This window comes from Oncorhynchus masou, chromosome 1 (genome assembly GCF_036934945.1).
Source record: "Oncorhynchus masou masou isolate Uvic2021 chromosome 1, UVic_Omas_1.1, whole genome shotgun sequence".
Taxonomy (NCBI): domain Eukaryota; kingdom Metazoa; phylum Chordata; class Actinopteri; order Salmoniformes; family Salmonidae; genus Oncorhynchus; species Oncorhynchus masou.
The window spans coordinates 11,253,787-11,270,804 of record NC_088212.1 but is presented as its reverse complement, the minus strand read 5'-3'; the positions used below and the strand labels follow the sequence as shown (position 1 = coordinate 11,270,804).

At 43.5% G+C, this 17,018-nt stretch overlaps 1 protein-coding gene across 1 annotated transcript in view; it reads left to right on the top strand.

Moving 5' to 3' along the window:
- Positions 1-17,018, top strand: part of stpg2 (sperm-tail PG-rich repeat containing 2) — a 94,437-nt gene that overhangs the window by 11,986 nt on the left and 65,433 nt on the right. Inside the window, exons 7-9 of the mRNA XM_064974642.1 lie at positions 3,614-3,721; positions 16,080-16,239; positions 16,770-16,927. Of these exons, the coding sequence (XP_064830714.1) occupies positions 3,614-3,721; positions 16,080-16,239; positions 16,770-16,927 (426 nt within the window). The remainder of the gene's footprint in view (positions 1-3,613; positions 3,722-16,079; positions 16,240-16,769; positions 16,928-17,018) is intronic.

Below are 17,018 nucleotides of genomic sequence, written 5' to 3'. Positions count from 1 at the left end.
AGTACGGACACACACCATGGACACCCAAGGAATTACTCAATTCAGTTGAAGTCACTGAATTCAGAATTCAGATTTTAAATAAGTAGCTTCTCCTTTTCAGTTTATCATGTGTTATTATTGAATTGGAGTTTCAGTTTACTTTCTGAATTTACGGACTTGGAATTGGACCCCAACCCTGCACTGTATACTGTCATCTCCATTTCAATTCAGTCAATTCATCAATGGGAACATTCAGCAATGCTTTTCAAGGAGAAGGGGGAAAAAATGGTATTCAAATTTTAGTTCCTGAATTGGGACAGACCCCAGCCCTGGTAACCTACGAAGACCTCTCCATAGGTCTATTGATTTATTTTACCTTTATTTAACTAGGCAAGTTAAGAACAAATTCTTATTTTCAATGGCGGCCTAGGAACAGTGGGTTAACTGCCTGTTCAGAAAGACAGATTTGTACCTTGTCAGCTCGGGGATTTGAACTTGCAACCTTCCAGTTACTAGTCCAACGCTCTAACCACTAGGCTACCCTGCCGCCTCTACACTCTAACCCCTAGGCTACCCTGCCGCCTCTACACTCTAACCACTAGGCTACCCTGCCCTCTCTACACTCTAACCACTAGGCTACCCTGCCGCCTCGACACTCTAACCACTAGGCTACCCTGCCCTCTCTACACTCTAACCACTAGGCTACCCTGCCCTCTCTACACTCTAACCCCTAGGCTACCCTGCCCTCTCTACACTCTAACCACTAGGCTACCCTGCCGCCTCTACACTCTTAACCACTAGGCTACCCTGCCGCCTCTACACTCTAACCACTAGGCTACCCTGCCGCCCCAAATGGCAACCAATTCCTTTTATAGTCTCACTAATGACCAGAGCCCACAGGACCCATACACAGGAGGCTGTAGGATTGGATGTGCTGGCTGGAGGTATTCTGCTGTGGAACGTAGGCAGTGACAGTCTTTAGTTGACCTCTAAAGAGTTGGCAGCAGACTTCTAGAAACAGAAACATTCATTCTTCCAGACATCATTATTCCTCACTGCTTCCAATGTGTTTGCCCACCAAAGAGGTGTGTGTGTGTGTGTGTGTGTGTGTGTGTGTGTGTGTGTGTGTGTGTGTGTGTGTGTGTGTGTGTGTGTGTGTGTGTGCTTGCTTATTGTACAAATTTTCCTCTGAGTGTATGTTTGCTTACTTTGTGTGCAGCTTGGTTTCTCAGTGTGTGTGTTTATATGTCTGTGTGTGTCCATGTATCTAACATCAGTCTTGTGACTCTAATGGTCTCTACCTCATGCAGCAGTGTGGAGGACATGTGGGACTCTAATGGTCTCTGCATCATGTAGCAGTGTGGAAGACATGTGGGACTCTAATGGTCTCTACATCATGTAGCAGTGTGGAGGACATGTGGGACTCTAATGGTCTCTACATCATGTAGCAGTGTGGAAGACATGTGGGACTCTAATGGTCTCTACATCATGTAGCAGTGTAGAGGACATGTGGGACTCTAATGGTCTCTGCATCATGTAGCAGTGTAGAGGACATGTGGGACTCTAATGGTCTCTGCATCATGTAGCAGTGTAGAGGACATGTGGGACTCTAATGGTCTCTACATCACGTAGCAGTGTGTAGGACATGTGGGACTCTAATGGTCTCTACATCATGTAGCAGTGTGGAAGACATGTGGGACTCTAATGGTCTCTACATCATGTAGCAGTGTGGAGGACATGTGGGACTCTAATGGTCTCTGCATCATGGAGCAGTGTAGAGGACATGTGGGACTCTAATGGTCTCTACATCATGTAGCAGTGTAGAGGACATGTGGGACTCTAATGGTCTCTACATCATGTAGCAGTGTAGAGGACATGTGGGACTCTAATGGTCTCTGCATCATGTAGCAGTGTAGAAGACATGTGGGACTCTAATGGTCTCTACATCATGTAGCAGTGTGGAAGACATGTGGGACTCTAATGGTCTCTACATCATGTAGCAGTGTAGAGGACATGTGGGACTTTAATGGTCTCTACATCATGTAGCAGTGTAGAGGACATGTGGGACTCTAATGGTCTCTACATCATGTAGCAGTGTGGAGGACAGTCCTCACCTCTGCAGTCCTCACCTCTGCAGTCCTCACCTCTGCAGTCCTCACCCCGTAGTCCTCACCTCTGCAGTCCTCACCCCTGTAGTCCTCACCTCTGCAGTCCTCACCCCTGTAGTCCTCACCCCTGTAGTCCTCACCCCTGTAGTCCTCACCTCTGCAGTCCTCACCTCTACAGTCCTCACCTCTGCAGTCCTCACCTCTGTAGTCCTCACCTCTGCAGTCCTCACCCCTGTAGTCCTCACCCCTGTAGTCCTCACCTCTGCAGTCCTCACCCCTGTAGTCCTCACCTCTGCAGTCTTCACCCCTGTAGCCCTCACCTCTGTAGTCCTCACCTCTGTAGTCCTCACCCCTGTAGTCCTCACCTCTGTAGTCCTCACCCCTGTAGTCCTCACCTCTGTAGTCCTTACCTCTGTAGTCCTCACCTCTGCAGTCCTCACCTCTGCAGTCCTCACATCTGTATTCCTCACCTCTGCAGTCCTCACCTCTGCAGTCCTCACATCTGTAGTCCTCACCTCTGCAGTCCTCACCTCTGCAGTCCTCACCTCTGCAGTCCTCACCTCTGTAGTCCTCACCTCTGTAGTCCTCACTTCTGCAGTCCTCACCTCTGCAGTCCTCACCTCTGCAGTCCTCACCTCTGCAGTCCTCACCTCTGCAGTCCTCACCTCTGCAGTCCTCAGCTGGAAGGGCTCAGATGGCATCCAAAATCACCAAGCTACTCTATCTTCCTCTCTTCCTCTTGGGATAAACCAATAACTCAATTCATTTCAAGGGGCTTTATTGGCATGGGAAACACATGTTAACATTGCCAAAGCAAGTGGAGTCGATAATATACAAAAGTGAAATAAAAAATAAAAAATGAACAGTAAACATTACACTCACAGAAGTTCCAAAAGAATGAAGACATTACAAATGTCAGATTATGTATATATACAGTGCTGTAACGATGTACAAATGGTTAAAGTACAAAAGGGTAAATAAACATTAAATATGGGTTGTATTTACAATGGTGTTTGTTCTTTACTGGTTGCCCTTGTGGCAACAGGTCACAAATCTTGCAGCTGTGATGGCACACTGTGGTATTTCACCCAATAGATATGGGAGTTTATCTCTCTGTCTCTCTCTCTCTCTCTCTCTCTCTGTCTGTCTCTCTGTCTGTCTCTGTCTGTCTGTCTGTCTGTCTGTCTGTCTGTCTGTCTGTCTGTCTGTCTGTCTGTCTGTCTGTCTGTCTGTCTCTCTCTGTCTCTCTCTCTCTCTCTCTCTCTCAATTAAATACAATTCAATTCAAGGGTCTTTATTGGCATGGGTAACATGTGTTAACATTGCCAAAGCAAGTGAGGTAGATAATATACAAAAGTGAAATAAACAATACAAATTAACAGTAAACATTACACATACAGAAGTTTCAAAACAATAAAGACATTACAAATGTCATATTATATGTATCTATCTCTATCTCTTTGACTCTCTATCTCTCTCTGTCTCTCTCTCTGTCTCTCTGTCTCTCTGTCTCTGTCTGTCTGTAGGGAGTGCCAGGTCCAGGCCAGTACCACATCAGGGGTCAGTTTGAGAAGCCGAGCAGCCCGTACGGCAATCTACCTGTCTTCAGCCCTCCTTTCCTCTCTCAGGCACAGGTACAGTAAATACAACACACCATCCTGAATCACAACACACCATCCTGAATCACAACAGACCATCCTGAATCACAACAGACCATCCTGTATCACAACACACCATCCTGAAACACAACACACCATCCTGAATCACAACGCACCATCCTGAATCACAACACACCATCCTGAATCACAACACACCATCCTGAATCACAACGCACCATCCTGAATCACAACACACCATCCTGTATCACAACACACCATCCTGAATCACAACACACCATCCTGAATCACAACACACCATCCTGAATCACAACACACCATCCTGAATCACAACACACCATCCTGAATCACAACACACCATCCTGAATCACAACACACCATCCTGAATCACAACGCACCATCCTGAATCACAACACACCATCCTGAATCACAACACACCATCCTGAATCACAACACACCATCCTGAATCACAACACACCATCCTGAATCACAACACACCATCCTGAATCACAACAGATCATCCTGAATCACATGATGGACCCTCGGACAAGACACCATCGTAAGCCCTTTTGACCAGAGTCCTCTCTGTTTTAGGGACAGATGGAAGGTTATATTAGTGTACTATCTTAGGATCCGTTGGAGTTCAACTCATCTATCAGTATACAGTACAATTGACTATTTCATTTTCATTCAGGTTCAATCTACTTACTAAATATATAGTGCACTTCCTCCGTCCCCCATCTCCCGTCGATCCTACAGGAGGCACAGAAACGGCCATTCACCTTCCTCATTGGTAGTTCCATGGTGAGGCACATCTCGGTTTCTGGAGCAAAAACCCTGTGCTACCCCGGAGGCTATGGTGAAGGATATCACAGGGTTTATTCCGTGTGTCCAGCCAAGGGCTGCTGCTGCGTAGTGCATGTGGGATTAAATGATATCAAAAGGGTAAATCAGAGAAAATGAAACAGGATTTTATTGAGCTGATCAACACCCTGAAAGGCTCAGAAAAAGCAGCCGATTATCTCTGGCCCCGTGCCGTCGCTGGGTGGTGGCTGTGAAATGTTCAGCAGGAATCTTAGCTCTTCATATCTGGCTTAAAGACTACCGCCACTCTGTTGGCACAACTGTTTATTAACAATTTCGACACTTTTTGGAAACAAAAGATGCTCTACAAAGATGATGGACACAAACCATCTCGGAGTCTGGACCCTCTCTTCACATTTCTCGGCTGCGTTAAGATATTGACTCAGAGGCAGACCAAGCCCCGCTCAGGTAATACCTCCCATCCTTTCGAAGCGTTATCGTCGTACTGTTGTCTATACTGCCAGGGGTGTTGTCAGTTGTAATCTTGTACCAATCAATTTTAACTCCACTCTTAGATCTGCTATTGTTAGCTCAAAAGAGATGCCTACTGTGTTCTGCTCACCCAGTACTATTAGTTGAAATGTGAATTCCATAAACTTGAACAGCCCCTCATTTTTCAAATCACGTAGAGAACTTTGGCTGTTGCACGATGGCAACCAAACCCCATGTAAGTCAGTTTATAACATTCCATCATTGGTTCCTCTGAGAGGTCCTCCTATTGAAATAGGCTGAGGTCTCAGGCCCTATGGTGCCAATCTTCTACTCTCTCCTCTACTACTAATAGGGATAGACCAAATGGTGCAGTCCTGGGCAATCTTATAGCCATACCAACTATATCAATATCAGCCATCAGACAGGGCCTGAAACCACCTATTGAACGTAGCTTGTTTGAGTTGGAGACTCCATGTGAATAAAATATTTGTAAAAGGACTTGGGTTGATGCATCTGAACATTAGCAGCTTACATCCTAAACTGGATTACATCAAGATTATGGCGATACAGATGTGTCCGGACATTCTGGTATTGGCTGATATTTAGATCTCTGAGGACATTCTGGTATTGGCTGATACTTAGATCTCTGAGGACATTCTGGTATTGGCTGATACTTAGATCTCTGAGGACATTCTGGTATTGGCTGATACTTAGATCTCTGGGGACAGCCTGGTATTGGCTGATACTTAGATCTCTGGGGACAGCCTGGTATTGGCTGATACTTAGATCTCTGGGGACAGCCTGGTATTGGCTGATACTTAGATCTCTGGGGACAGCCTGGTATTGGCTGATATTTAGATCTCTGGGGACAGCCTGGTATTGGCTGATATTTAGATCTCTGGGGACATTCTGGTATTGGCTGATACTTAGATCTCTGGGGACAGCCTGGTATTGGCTGATATTTAGATCTCTGGGGACAGCCTGGTATTGGCTGATATTTAGATCTCTGGGGACATTCTGGTATTGGCTGATATTTAGATCTCTGGGGACATTCTGGTATTGGCTGATATTTAGATCTCTGGGGACAGCCTGGTATTGGCTGATATTTAGATCTCTGGGGACATTCTGGTATTGGCTGATATTTAGATCTCTGGGGACATTCTGGTATTGGCTGATACTTCGATCTCCGGGTGACATTCTGGTATTGGCTGATATTTAGATCTCTGGGGACATTCTGGTATTGGCTGATACTTAGATCTCTGGGGACATTCTGGTATTGGCTGATATTTAGATCCCTGGGGACATTCTGGTATTGGCTGATATTTAGATCTTTGGGGACATTCTGGTATTGGCTGATATTTAGATCTCTGGGGACATTCTGGTATTGGCTGATACTTAGATCTCTGGGGACATTCTGGTATTGGCTGATATTTAGATATCTGGGGACATTCTGGTATTGGCTGATATTTAGATCTCTGGGGACATTCTGGTATTGGCTGATATTTAGATCTCTGGGGACATTCTGGTATTGGCTGATATTTAGATCTCTGGGGACATTCTGGTATTGGCTGATACTTAGATCTCTGAGGACATTCTGGTATTGGCTGATATTTAGATCTCTGGGGACAGCCTGGTATTGGCTGATACTTAGATCTCTGAGGACATTCTGGTATTGGCTGATATTTAGATCTCTGGGGACATTCTGGTATTGGCTGATATTTAGATCTCTGGGGACATTCTGGTATTGGCTGATACTTAGATCTCTGGGGACATTCTGGTATTGGCTGATATTTAGATCTCTGGGGACATTCTGGTATTGGCTGATATTTAGATCTCTGGGGACAGCCTGGTATTGGCTGATACTTAGATCTCCGGGTGACATTCTGGTATTAATATTGAGGGTTGTGATGTGTTCAGAGCTGACAGGCAGGGTAGAGGTGTTGGAGTGGCCATTCTTATTGGAAATAATTTATCTGTCTCTTTACTGCCATTTTTAAGCCTTTGTTTGAGGGAAAATGTATCCATAACTGTTATAAGGGCCTTATCATCCTCCCTCAGCTAACCTTTGTGCACTCGAGGAGTTAATTAGTTTGGCGTCTTCTTTTACTAAATCAGAAGTTATTAAATTATGATTGGGAAATGCAGGCTTCAGACAATCAAAAATAATGTGTAATGATCTGAACCTAACCCAGCTGATGACCACGCCTTCACGGCCCAACCCAAAATATCCTTCCAGGTCAGCTCTGATTGATCTTATCCTAACTTAAATATGTTTCTACTGGTGTCTTCGCCCAGGATATTCGTGACCATTGCCCAGTTGTTTGTGTTAGAAATGTGAGAATACACCATTTCTAAACCGCGTGTCGTCACGAAGAGGAACTTTAAAAAGTTCAGCAAAAATGTATTTTTAACATGATCTTTATTTCAGTGATTTTGACTGTATTTCACAGCACCCGATTTAGCTTTCAGACTACTGTGGATAATCATGTTCCCTTCAAAGAATTAAGGTGTAAAGGTAGATGGAATGCCTGGTACACTCCTGAATTATCAGAAGTGATTCATAAAAGAGAGGATGCTTGTGTCAAGGCCAGGAACACAGGGCTTAGGCCCGGACTGGCAAGCTTTCAAGCAACTGAGGAATCATTGTGTAAAACAAATCAGAAAGGATAAATCTCATTATTATGTAACCTCTCTTTCTCATTGTAATGGGAACCCTGATAAATTCAGGAAAACTGTCAAATCCCTGAAGGTTTCTACTTCCTCCTCTCTGCCACAACAAATTAATTCAGACTCTGGCCTCATTATGGGGAAAAATGCCATTATTAATGCATTTAATCATAATTTTACTTCAGCGAGCTCTCTCTTTGCAATAACTTCTAAGCTTATTCACAATGATACTGGGCTGGATGCTGATAGGGCGAAACATTCTGAATGATCAGAGAAATGAAGTTTTTCTTTTAGGTTATGTACAGAAAAATAAGTCCTGGATGCTTTGCTAGCAATAAACAACAAAAATTGGATCGTGGTCTTCTTAAGTGTGCAGCGCCCATCATTGTTGGCTCAATAACCCACATTCGTTATTTATCATTGTTATCAGGAAATATTCCTAAAGAATGTAAATCAGCTCTTGTGCTGCCACTTCATCAGGACGGGGATAGTAGAGATCTTAATCATTATCGCCCCATTTCAAGGCTTCTTTGTCTCGCTAAGATTCTAGAATCCTTGGTAAATGTACAACTTTTCTCTTTTTTTTATCTGAGAAATGTATTTAGAATGTAAACCAATCAGGGTTTAGTCCTGGACTTAGCACTATTACAGCCACCACTTTAGTAGTTAATGATCTTGTCAAAGCTTTACACACTAAAATGAAATGTGCTGCTTTGTTTGTGGACCAGTCAAATCTCTTGAAACTCACACTATTTTATTGACTAAGTTGTCCTCGATAGGCCTGAGCTCTTGACGCCTGTTCATGGTTTCATGATTATCTTAGTGACAGAACTCAGACCAGCGTGATTGATGAGGTTAAGTCTGAATTTCTTGACGTGCATAAAGATGTATCACAGCAGTCGATTTTGGGATCTGGGCCCAGATTCACAAAACCTTCTTAAAAAGAAACGTCTTCTTAATTGACATTTTTTCCCCCTTAACTATAGACGTATGTAGAAAGTTAAGCAAAGTTGCTATTCTTCAAAAAGGTTATGGGACATGTTCTTGCGTTATTTCTTATGTTTCTCCAAAAAGTTACGAGGAAATTAGATTCTTGAAAATAAAGTTAGTGGATTGTTTTCTTGATTCCAAGATAGCTAAACCCTTGTCTTAAACTGAGGGCAGTGAGAGAAAACGGCTCATGAAAGCAATTGAACATGTTTAATTCACTCACAAACTTAATCTGAAAGTTTCAGTATTGAATATTTTAAACCCAAGAACATGTTTTTCGAACAGTAATCTCAATATGAAATATGCTAACATGGTTGCCATTGCTGGCTAAATCGGTTGACGAGCAACAAACATCTTAAGAAAACAGTTAAGAAATTTGTAAGAAGATATTTGAGAAGTGCTTAAGAAAATCATTAAATCTTAAAATATTGTTGAGGAATCTTATGAACTTCTTTTTTCTTAAGAAGCTTCTTAAGTTTTTGCATTATAAGTGTTTTGTGAATCTGGGCCAAGTTCTCTTCACAAATTGTAAACGTCATCTATGTAAAGATGATAGTATTATGTATGCTATTGCCCCGACTGTTGATCTGGCTGTGTCAAAACTACAGTGAGATTTTATAGCTATGCATGAATCCCTTGCTGATTTAAAACTTGTGCTTTAATAGGGGCAAAACGAAATGCATGTTGTTTTTAAACTCTCGTAAGAATGTTTCAGATGAACTCCATGTTCACTTGTTTGATTGGAGAACCATCGAACGTGTTCCCGCATATAAATACCTAGGCATTTGGATTGATGTGGATTTGACATTTAAAAACATATAGATGAGCTGGTTAAGAAGCTAAGATTTGAAGTAGTTTTTTTTTCTCCAGAAACAGATCATGTCTGGAAGTAGATTATTCAGTCAATCTTTTTATCTGTTCTTGATTATGGTGATATTATTTATCAAAGTGCAGCTGCTACTAATCTTACACCTTTGGATGCTTGAGTTTCTTTTGCTCTTCACCGTTCTAGGTAAATTTAGTTTTAAAGCACTGTATTGCTGGAACAAAATTCTAAATCCTTTTCATCCTGATTGTTCTGGTGTCGTTCGGGGCAGTTTAACGTATTGATTGTTCTGGTGCTGTTCGGGGCAGTTTAATGTATTGATTGTTCTGGTGTCGTTCGGGGCAGTTTAACGTATTGATTGTTCTGGTGCTGTTCGGGGCAGTTTAAAGTATTGATTGTTGTCGTTCGGGGCAGTTTAAAGTATTGATTGTTGTCGTTCGGGGCAGTTTAAAGTATTGATTGTTGTCGTTCGGGGCAGTTTAAAGGATTGTTGTCGTTCGGGGCAGTTTAACAGTATTGATTGTTTGATTGTTGTCGTTTGGGGCAGTTTAACGTATTGATTGTTCTGTCGTTCGGGGCAGTTTAACATATTGATTGTTGTCGTTCGGGGCAGTTTAACGTATTGATTGTTGTCGTTCGGGGCAGTTTAACGTATTGATTGTTGTCGTTCGGGGCAGTTTAAAGTATTGATTGTTGTCGTTCGGGGCAGTTTAACGTATTGATTGTTGTCGTTCGGGGCAGTTTAACGTATTGATTGTTGTCGTTCGGGGCAGTTTAACGTATTGATTGTTGTCGTTCGGGGCAGTTTAATGTATTGATTGTTGTCGTTCGGGGTTTAACAGTTTAGTTTACATATTGATTGTTGTGTCGTTCGGGGCAGTTTAACGTATTGATTGTTGTCGTTCGGGGCAGTTTAAAGTATTGATTGTTGTCGTTCGGGGTTTAAAGTAGTTTAAAGTATTGATTGTTGTCGTTCGGGGCAGTTTAACGTATTGATTGTTGTCGTTCGGGGTTTAACGTTTATTGTTGTCGTTCGGGGCAGTTTATTGATTGTTGTCGTTCGGGGCAGTTTAAAGTATTGATTGTTCAGTTTAACGTATTGATTGTTGTGTCGTTTAACATATTGATTGTTGTCGTTCGGGCAGTTTAATATTGATTGTTGTCGTTCGGGGCATTGATTGTTGTCGTTCGGGGCAGTTTAAAGTATTGATTGTTGTCGTTCGGGGCAGTTTAACGTTGATTGTTGTCGTTCGGGGCATTGATTGTGTCGTTCGGGGCAGTTTAACGTATTGATTGTTGTCGTTCGGGGCAGTTTAATGTATTGATTGTTGTCGTTCGGGGCAGTTTAATGTATTGATTGGTGTCGTTCAGTTTAACATATTGATTGTTGTCAGTTTAAAGTATTTATTGTTGTTGTTCGGGGCAGTTTAAGTTTAAAGTATTGATTGTTGTCGTTCGGGGCAGTTTAACGTATTGATTGTTGTCTGGTTCGGGGCAGTTTAACGTATTGATTGGTGTCGTTGATTGTTTGATTGGTGTCGTTTTTAAAGTATTGATTGGTCGCAGTTTAACGTTCGGGGCAGTTTAACGTATTGATTGGTGTCGTTCGGGGCAGTTTAACGTATTGATTGTTGTCGTTCGGGGCAGTTTAACGTATTGATTGTTCTGGTGTCGTTCGGGGCAGTTTAATGTATTGATTGTTGTCGTTCGGGGCAGTTTAACGTATTGATTGTTGTCTGTTCGGGGCAGTTTAACGTATTGATTGTTGTGTCGTTCGGGGCAGTTTAACGTATTGATTGTTCTGGTGCTGGGCAGTTTAACGTATTGATTGTTCTGTCAGTTTTCTGGTGTCGTTCGGGGCAGTTTAAATTATTGATTGTTCTGTGTCGTTCGGGGCAGTTTAACGTATTGATTGTTGTCGTTCGGGGCAGTTCTGGTGTCGTTCGGGGCAGTTTAACGTATTGATTGTTCTGGTGGGGCAGTTTAACGTATTGATTGTTCTGTCGTTCGGGGCAGTTTAACGTATTGATTGTTGTCGTTCGGGGCAGTTTAAAGTATTGATTGTTGTGTCGTTCGGGGCAGTTTAACGTATTGATTGTTCTGGTTTAACGTTCGGGGCAGTTTAACGTATTGATTGTTGTCGTTCGGGGCAGTTTAACGGGGTCGTTCAGTTTAACGTATTGATTGTTGGTGTGTTCGGGGCAGTTTAACGTATTGATTGTTCTGTGTCGTTCGGGGCAGTTTAACGTATTGATTGTTGATTGTTCTGGTGTCGTTCGGGGCAGTTTAACGTATTGATTGTTCTGGTGTCGTTCGGGGCAGTTTAACGTATTGATTGTTCTGGTGTCGTTCGGGCAGTTTAACGTATTGATTGTTCGTGGTTTAACGTCGTTCGGGCAGTTTAACGTATTGATTGTTCTGGTTTAACGTATTGATTGTTCTGGTGTCGTTCGGGCAGTTTAACGTTGTTGTTCTGGTGTCGTTCGGGCAGTTTAACGATTGTTCTGGTGTCGTTCGGGGCATTGATTGTTGTTCTGGTGTCGGGGCAGTTTAACGTATTGATTGTTCTGGTGTCGTTCGGGGCAGTTTAAAGTATTGATTGGTGTCGTTCGGGGCAGTTTAACGTATTGATTGTTCTGGTGTCGTTCGGGGCAGTTTAACGTATTGATTGTTGTGGTGTCGTTCGGGGCAGTTTAACGTATTGATTGTTCTGGTGTCGTTCGGGGCAGTTTAACGTATTGATTGTTCTGGTGTCGTTCGGGGCAGTTTAACGTATTGATTGTTCTGGTGTCGTTCGGGGCAGTTTAACGTATTGATTGGTGTCGTTCGGGGCAGTTTAACGTATTGATTGTTCTGGTGTCGTTCGGGGCAGTTTAACGTATTGATTGGTGTCGTTCGGGGCAGTTTAACGTATTGATTGGGGAATTATTTGTGGATGAATGTGTCTGTTTTTCTGGGTGATTTGTGATGTTTTATTTGTGCTTCCCATCACTGTGTTTTTGTATTTTAATATATATGAGAATTAGTAACAGTCAAAGTGTGTACCTACCTACTCATTCAAGGTTTTTTCTTTATTTTTACTATTTTCTACATTGTAGAATAATAGTGAAGACATCAAAACTATGAAATAACACATATGGAATCATGTAGGAATCAAAAACGTGTTAAACAAATCTAAATATATTTTAGATTCAGGTGACTAACTCATGAAGCTGTTTGAGAGAATGCAAAGCTGTCATTGAAGAATCTCAAATATATTTAGATTTGTTTAACACTTTTTTGGTTACTACATGATCCTATATGTGTTATTTCATAGTTTTATTTTTTTCCTTTATTTAACGAGGCACGTCAGTTAAGAACAAATTCTTATTTTCAACGACGGCCGAGGAACAGTGGGTTAACTGCCTTGTTCAGGAGCAGAACGACATATTTTTACCTTGTCAGCTCGGGGAGATGATCCTGCAACCTTTCGGTTACAAGTCCAATGCTCTAACCACTAGACTACTTGCCGCCCGTTTTGATGTCTTCACTATTATTCTACAATATATTTAAAAAAAGTAAAAATAAGGAAAACTCCTTGAATGAGTAGGTGTATCCAGACTTTTGACTGGTACTGTATATACTTTATAATATGTGTATAATGTGTGTATTTATGTTGTATAGTGCAGGGCACATTTGGAAAAGAAACCTAGGCCTCAATATGTCTTCCCTGTTAAACATTTAAATATAAATATACTTATTTTGACCAGGCTCTGGTCTAAAGTAGTGCATTATATCGGGAATATGGTGCCATTTGGGATTTAGACCTCAGATTAATTCCTGGATGAGGAGGAGCTCAGATTGCTACAGCATTTCAGCACAACTCTTTTTGCGTCATGTGGATAGCTAGACTCAAAGAAACTCCTGACAGATGTCTTAATTAACACTCTCTCAGCCTCCACACACACACACACACACACACACACACACACACACACACACACACACACACACACACACACACACACACACACACACACACACACACACACATCCCCCCAATACACATTCCACTGGGGTACAAATCAGCGTCATCTGCATATAAAACACTTCTATAGTTTCTGATGAGAGACAGACAGGTTGGAGTTGACAGACAGTCTTCTTTCTGGACTCTACAGAGCAGGTGTAAGGGGGAGTTAGGCGAGTTAGTGTGAGTTAACGGGAGTTAGTGAGAATTAATTGGAGCTAGTGCAGATTAGTTAGCGGGAGCTAGCGGCTCTGACCTGCTTTCTCTGGCCCCACACTGCGCCAGCATACCGCTCTGCCCTGTGAAGTCGTCTCTCTAGGTCTCTCAGCTAGGACGCTCTGCCTCTGTGATCCTCGTCTCTCCGGCTCCGCGCCACCCACGCCATCTGACACTCTGATCCAGAAGAAGGAAAGGGAATGAGAGGAGCAGCTGGAGCCCACCCTCTCATCTCTCCTCTCCTCTCCTCTGCTCTCATCTCCTCTGCTCTGCTCTCCTCTCATCTTCTCTCCTTTCCTTTCCTCTGCTCTCCTCTCATCTCCTCTGCTCTCCTCTCATCTTCTCTCCTCTAATTTCCTCTCCTCTCCTCTCCTCTCCTCTCCTCTCCTCTCCTCTCCTCTCCTCTCCTCTCCTCTCCTCTCCTCTCCTCTCCTCTCCTCTCCTCTCCTCTCCTCTCCTCTCCTCTCATCTCATCTCATCTCATCTCATCTCCTCTCCTTTCATCTCCTCACCTCTCCTCTCCTCTCATCACATCTCATCTCATCTCCTCTCCTCTCCTCTCCTTTCATCTCCTCACCTCACCTCACCTCACCTCAGGAGCCCTGTATTGGTACTGTAGACCTCAGCCTCAGTTTCCCCACATGAGTTAATGTAGCACTTTATACAATCTGGCATATTCAGCCCTGCTTGTGTCCTGACTGAACCCTCCCTCCCTCCCTCCCTCCCTCCCTCCCTCCCTCCCTCCCTCCCTCCCTCCCTCCCTCCCTCCCTCCCTCCCTCCCTCCCTCCCTCCCTCCGTAAGAGCTCCATAATAAGCATTAGTACTATGGCTGACTCTGTAAAACAACACATTTCACTGCACCTATCTGGTGTATGTGACAATAAAACATTATTATTGTTTTTGTATACACATGCACTCTTTATAATCAACCCCATCTTTTCGTCTATCACCTTCTAGAAATGGGAATGTACGAATGGATCGGCAGTGTTTGGTGTGGAAGGAAGGCCTCTTCAACAACTGATCTAACCTAGCCATGTAGAAGTGTTCACTAGAGGAAGGCCTCTTCAACAACTGATCTAACCTAGCCATGTAGAAGTGTTCACTAGAGGAAGGCCTCTTCAACAACTGATCTAAGCTAGCCATGTAGAAGTGTTCACTAGAGGAAGGCCTCTTCAACAACTGATCTAAGCTAGCCATGTAGAAGTGTTCACTAGAGGAAGGCCTCTTCAACAACTGATCTAACCTAGCCATGTAGAAGTGTTCGCTAGAGGAAGGCCTCTTCAACAACTGATCTAACCTAGCCATGTAGAAGTGTTCGCTAGAGGAAGGCCTCTTCAACAACTGATCTAACCTAGCCATGTAGAAGTGTTCGCTAGAGGAAGGCCTCTTCAACAACTGATCTAAGCTAGCCATGTAGAAGTGTTCACTAGAGGAAGGCCTCTTCAACAACTGATCTAACCTAGCCATGTAGAAGTGTTCACTAGAGGAAGGCCTCTTCAACAACTGATCTAACCCATGTAGAAGTGTTCACTAGAGGAAGGCCTCTTCAACAACTGATCTAACCTAGCCATGTAGAAGTGTTCACTAGAGGAAGGCCTCTTCAACAACTGATCTAAGCTAGCCATGTAGAAGTGTTCACTAGAGGAAGGCCTCTTCAACAACTGATCTAAGCTAGCCATGTAGAAGTGTTCACTAGAGTAAGGCCTCATCAACAACTGATCTAACCTAGCCATGTAGAAGTGTTCGCTAGAGGAAGGCCTCTTAAACAACTGATCTAAGCTAGCCATGTAGAAGTGGTCGCTAGAGGAAGGGGGAGTGTCCTTCGTTAGTTGGGAGACCGGGCTTCTCAGTCTACACACCTGCAGTTTTCAACGCCAAATCATCCTCCAAGGCTGAGGAGTGAGAGAGAAATTAAGTCTGTTAAACAAGTGGACCTTCATGTCTATAAGAATGTTACTTCCTCACCATGACCCTTGGTCTGTTTTCCTCGTCTTTCTATTCTGATCTGTAGTCAGACGTGTAGCTACGGTAGATAGCAGATAGTGATCTGTAGTCAGACGTGTAGCTACGGTAGATAGCAGATAGTGATCTGTAGTCAGGTGTGTAGCTACGGTAGATAGCAGATAGTGATCTGTAGTCAGGTGTGTAGCTACGGTAGATAGCAGATAGTGATCTGTAGTCAGGCGTGTAGCTACGGTAGATAGCAGATAATGCAGGGAGCATTGTAGACAGGGCACCCGTCTGTTTGTGCCATCATGCCACTCCTTGCCACTCTTTTTCATGCCAAACATTAAGAAATCTGAAACATACCGATACCCAGGATAGCAGCATTGTGAGTGGATGACATGTCTGTCTGTCTGTCCCTCCCTCTCAGCGGTTCAGTCCTGTGAAGGAACTGGCTCCTCCTGTAGGTATGTACAATGACCCGCGCTGTGCTCTGGAGATCCTCAAGAAGACCACTGGAATGCAGAGAAATCCATTTGGTCTGACTGCTGTTCGGTTCCTCCCTGACAGCCGGAAACAGTCCACTCCAGGTGTGTCTGTGTGTGTGTGTGTGTGTGTGTGTGTGTGTGTGTGTGTGTGTGTGTGTGTGTGTGTTGTGTGTGTGTGTGTGTGTGTGTGTTTGTGTATAATATATATATATATCCTCAACACACTCTGTCTCCCCCACACCTCTCAAACACTCCCCGTTACTCACATTGCTGACCCAGTGTGTGTTTATGTACTTAACGGCCGGGCAGATGTTTTATGGCTGATACACGGTGGCAGTACATCATCTGGAAATACTGCCATTTGACAAGTGCATAAATGCCCGGCATAGATAGATGGCTGAAGGTAGTTTCAGTGATGACTGAAACGTTAGTCAGTCCGTGTGAAGTAGAGCTTTTATGTATTGTAGTGTTAGTGTGTGTACAGGGAGAGATTTAATGTATCAAGGTAGGATGCTGGGTAATCGAACAGTCATTCCCCCACATTTATCCATTTACTGCCTCTCTCTTACACACACACACACATCAACACAGTCCCCACCCCTGCCTGTGTTAATGCTCTGCTCCCACCTCAGGTCCTGGTGCCTATAATATGTTTGAATATGGCCTGGCCCAGGACAGCATAAAAAAGGCTTACCTAGAGAGTACCAGGAAGGGAGGCTTCGGTTCGACAGCCCAACGCAGTCTCATGTTCCGCAACAATGAAGAGGTCCCTGGGCCTGGCCAGTACAAGGTAGGACTTGCTCTCAGCACTGCTAGAAAGACAAGCCCATGATCTGATCTGTAGTGTGGTAGAACCATGGGGATTATTACAGAGCTCAGCA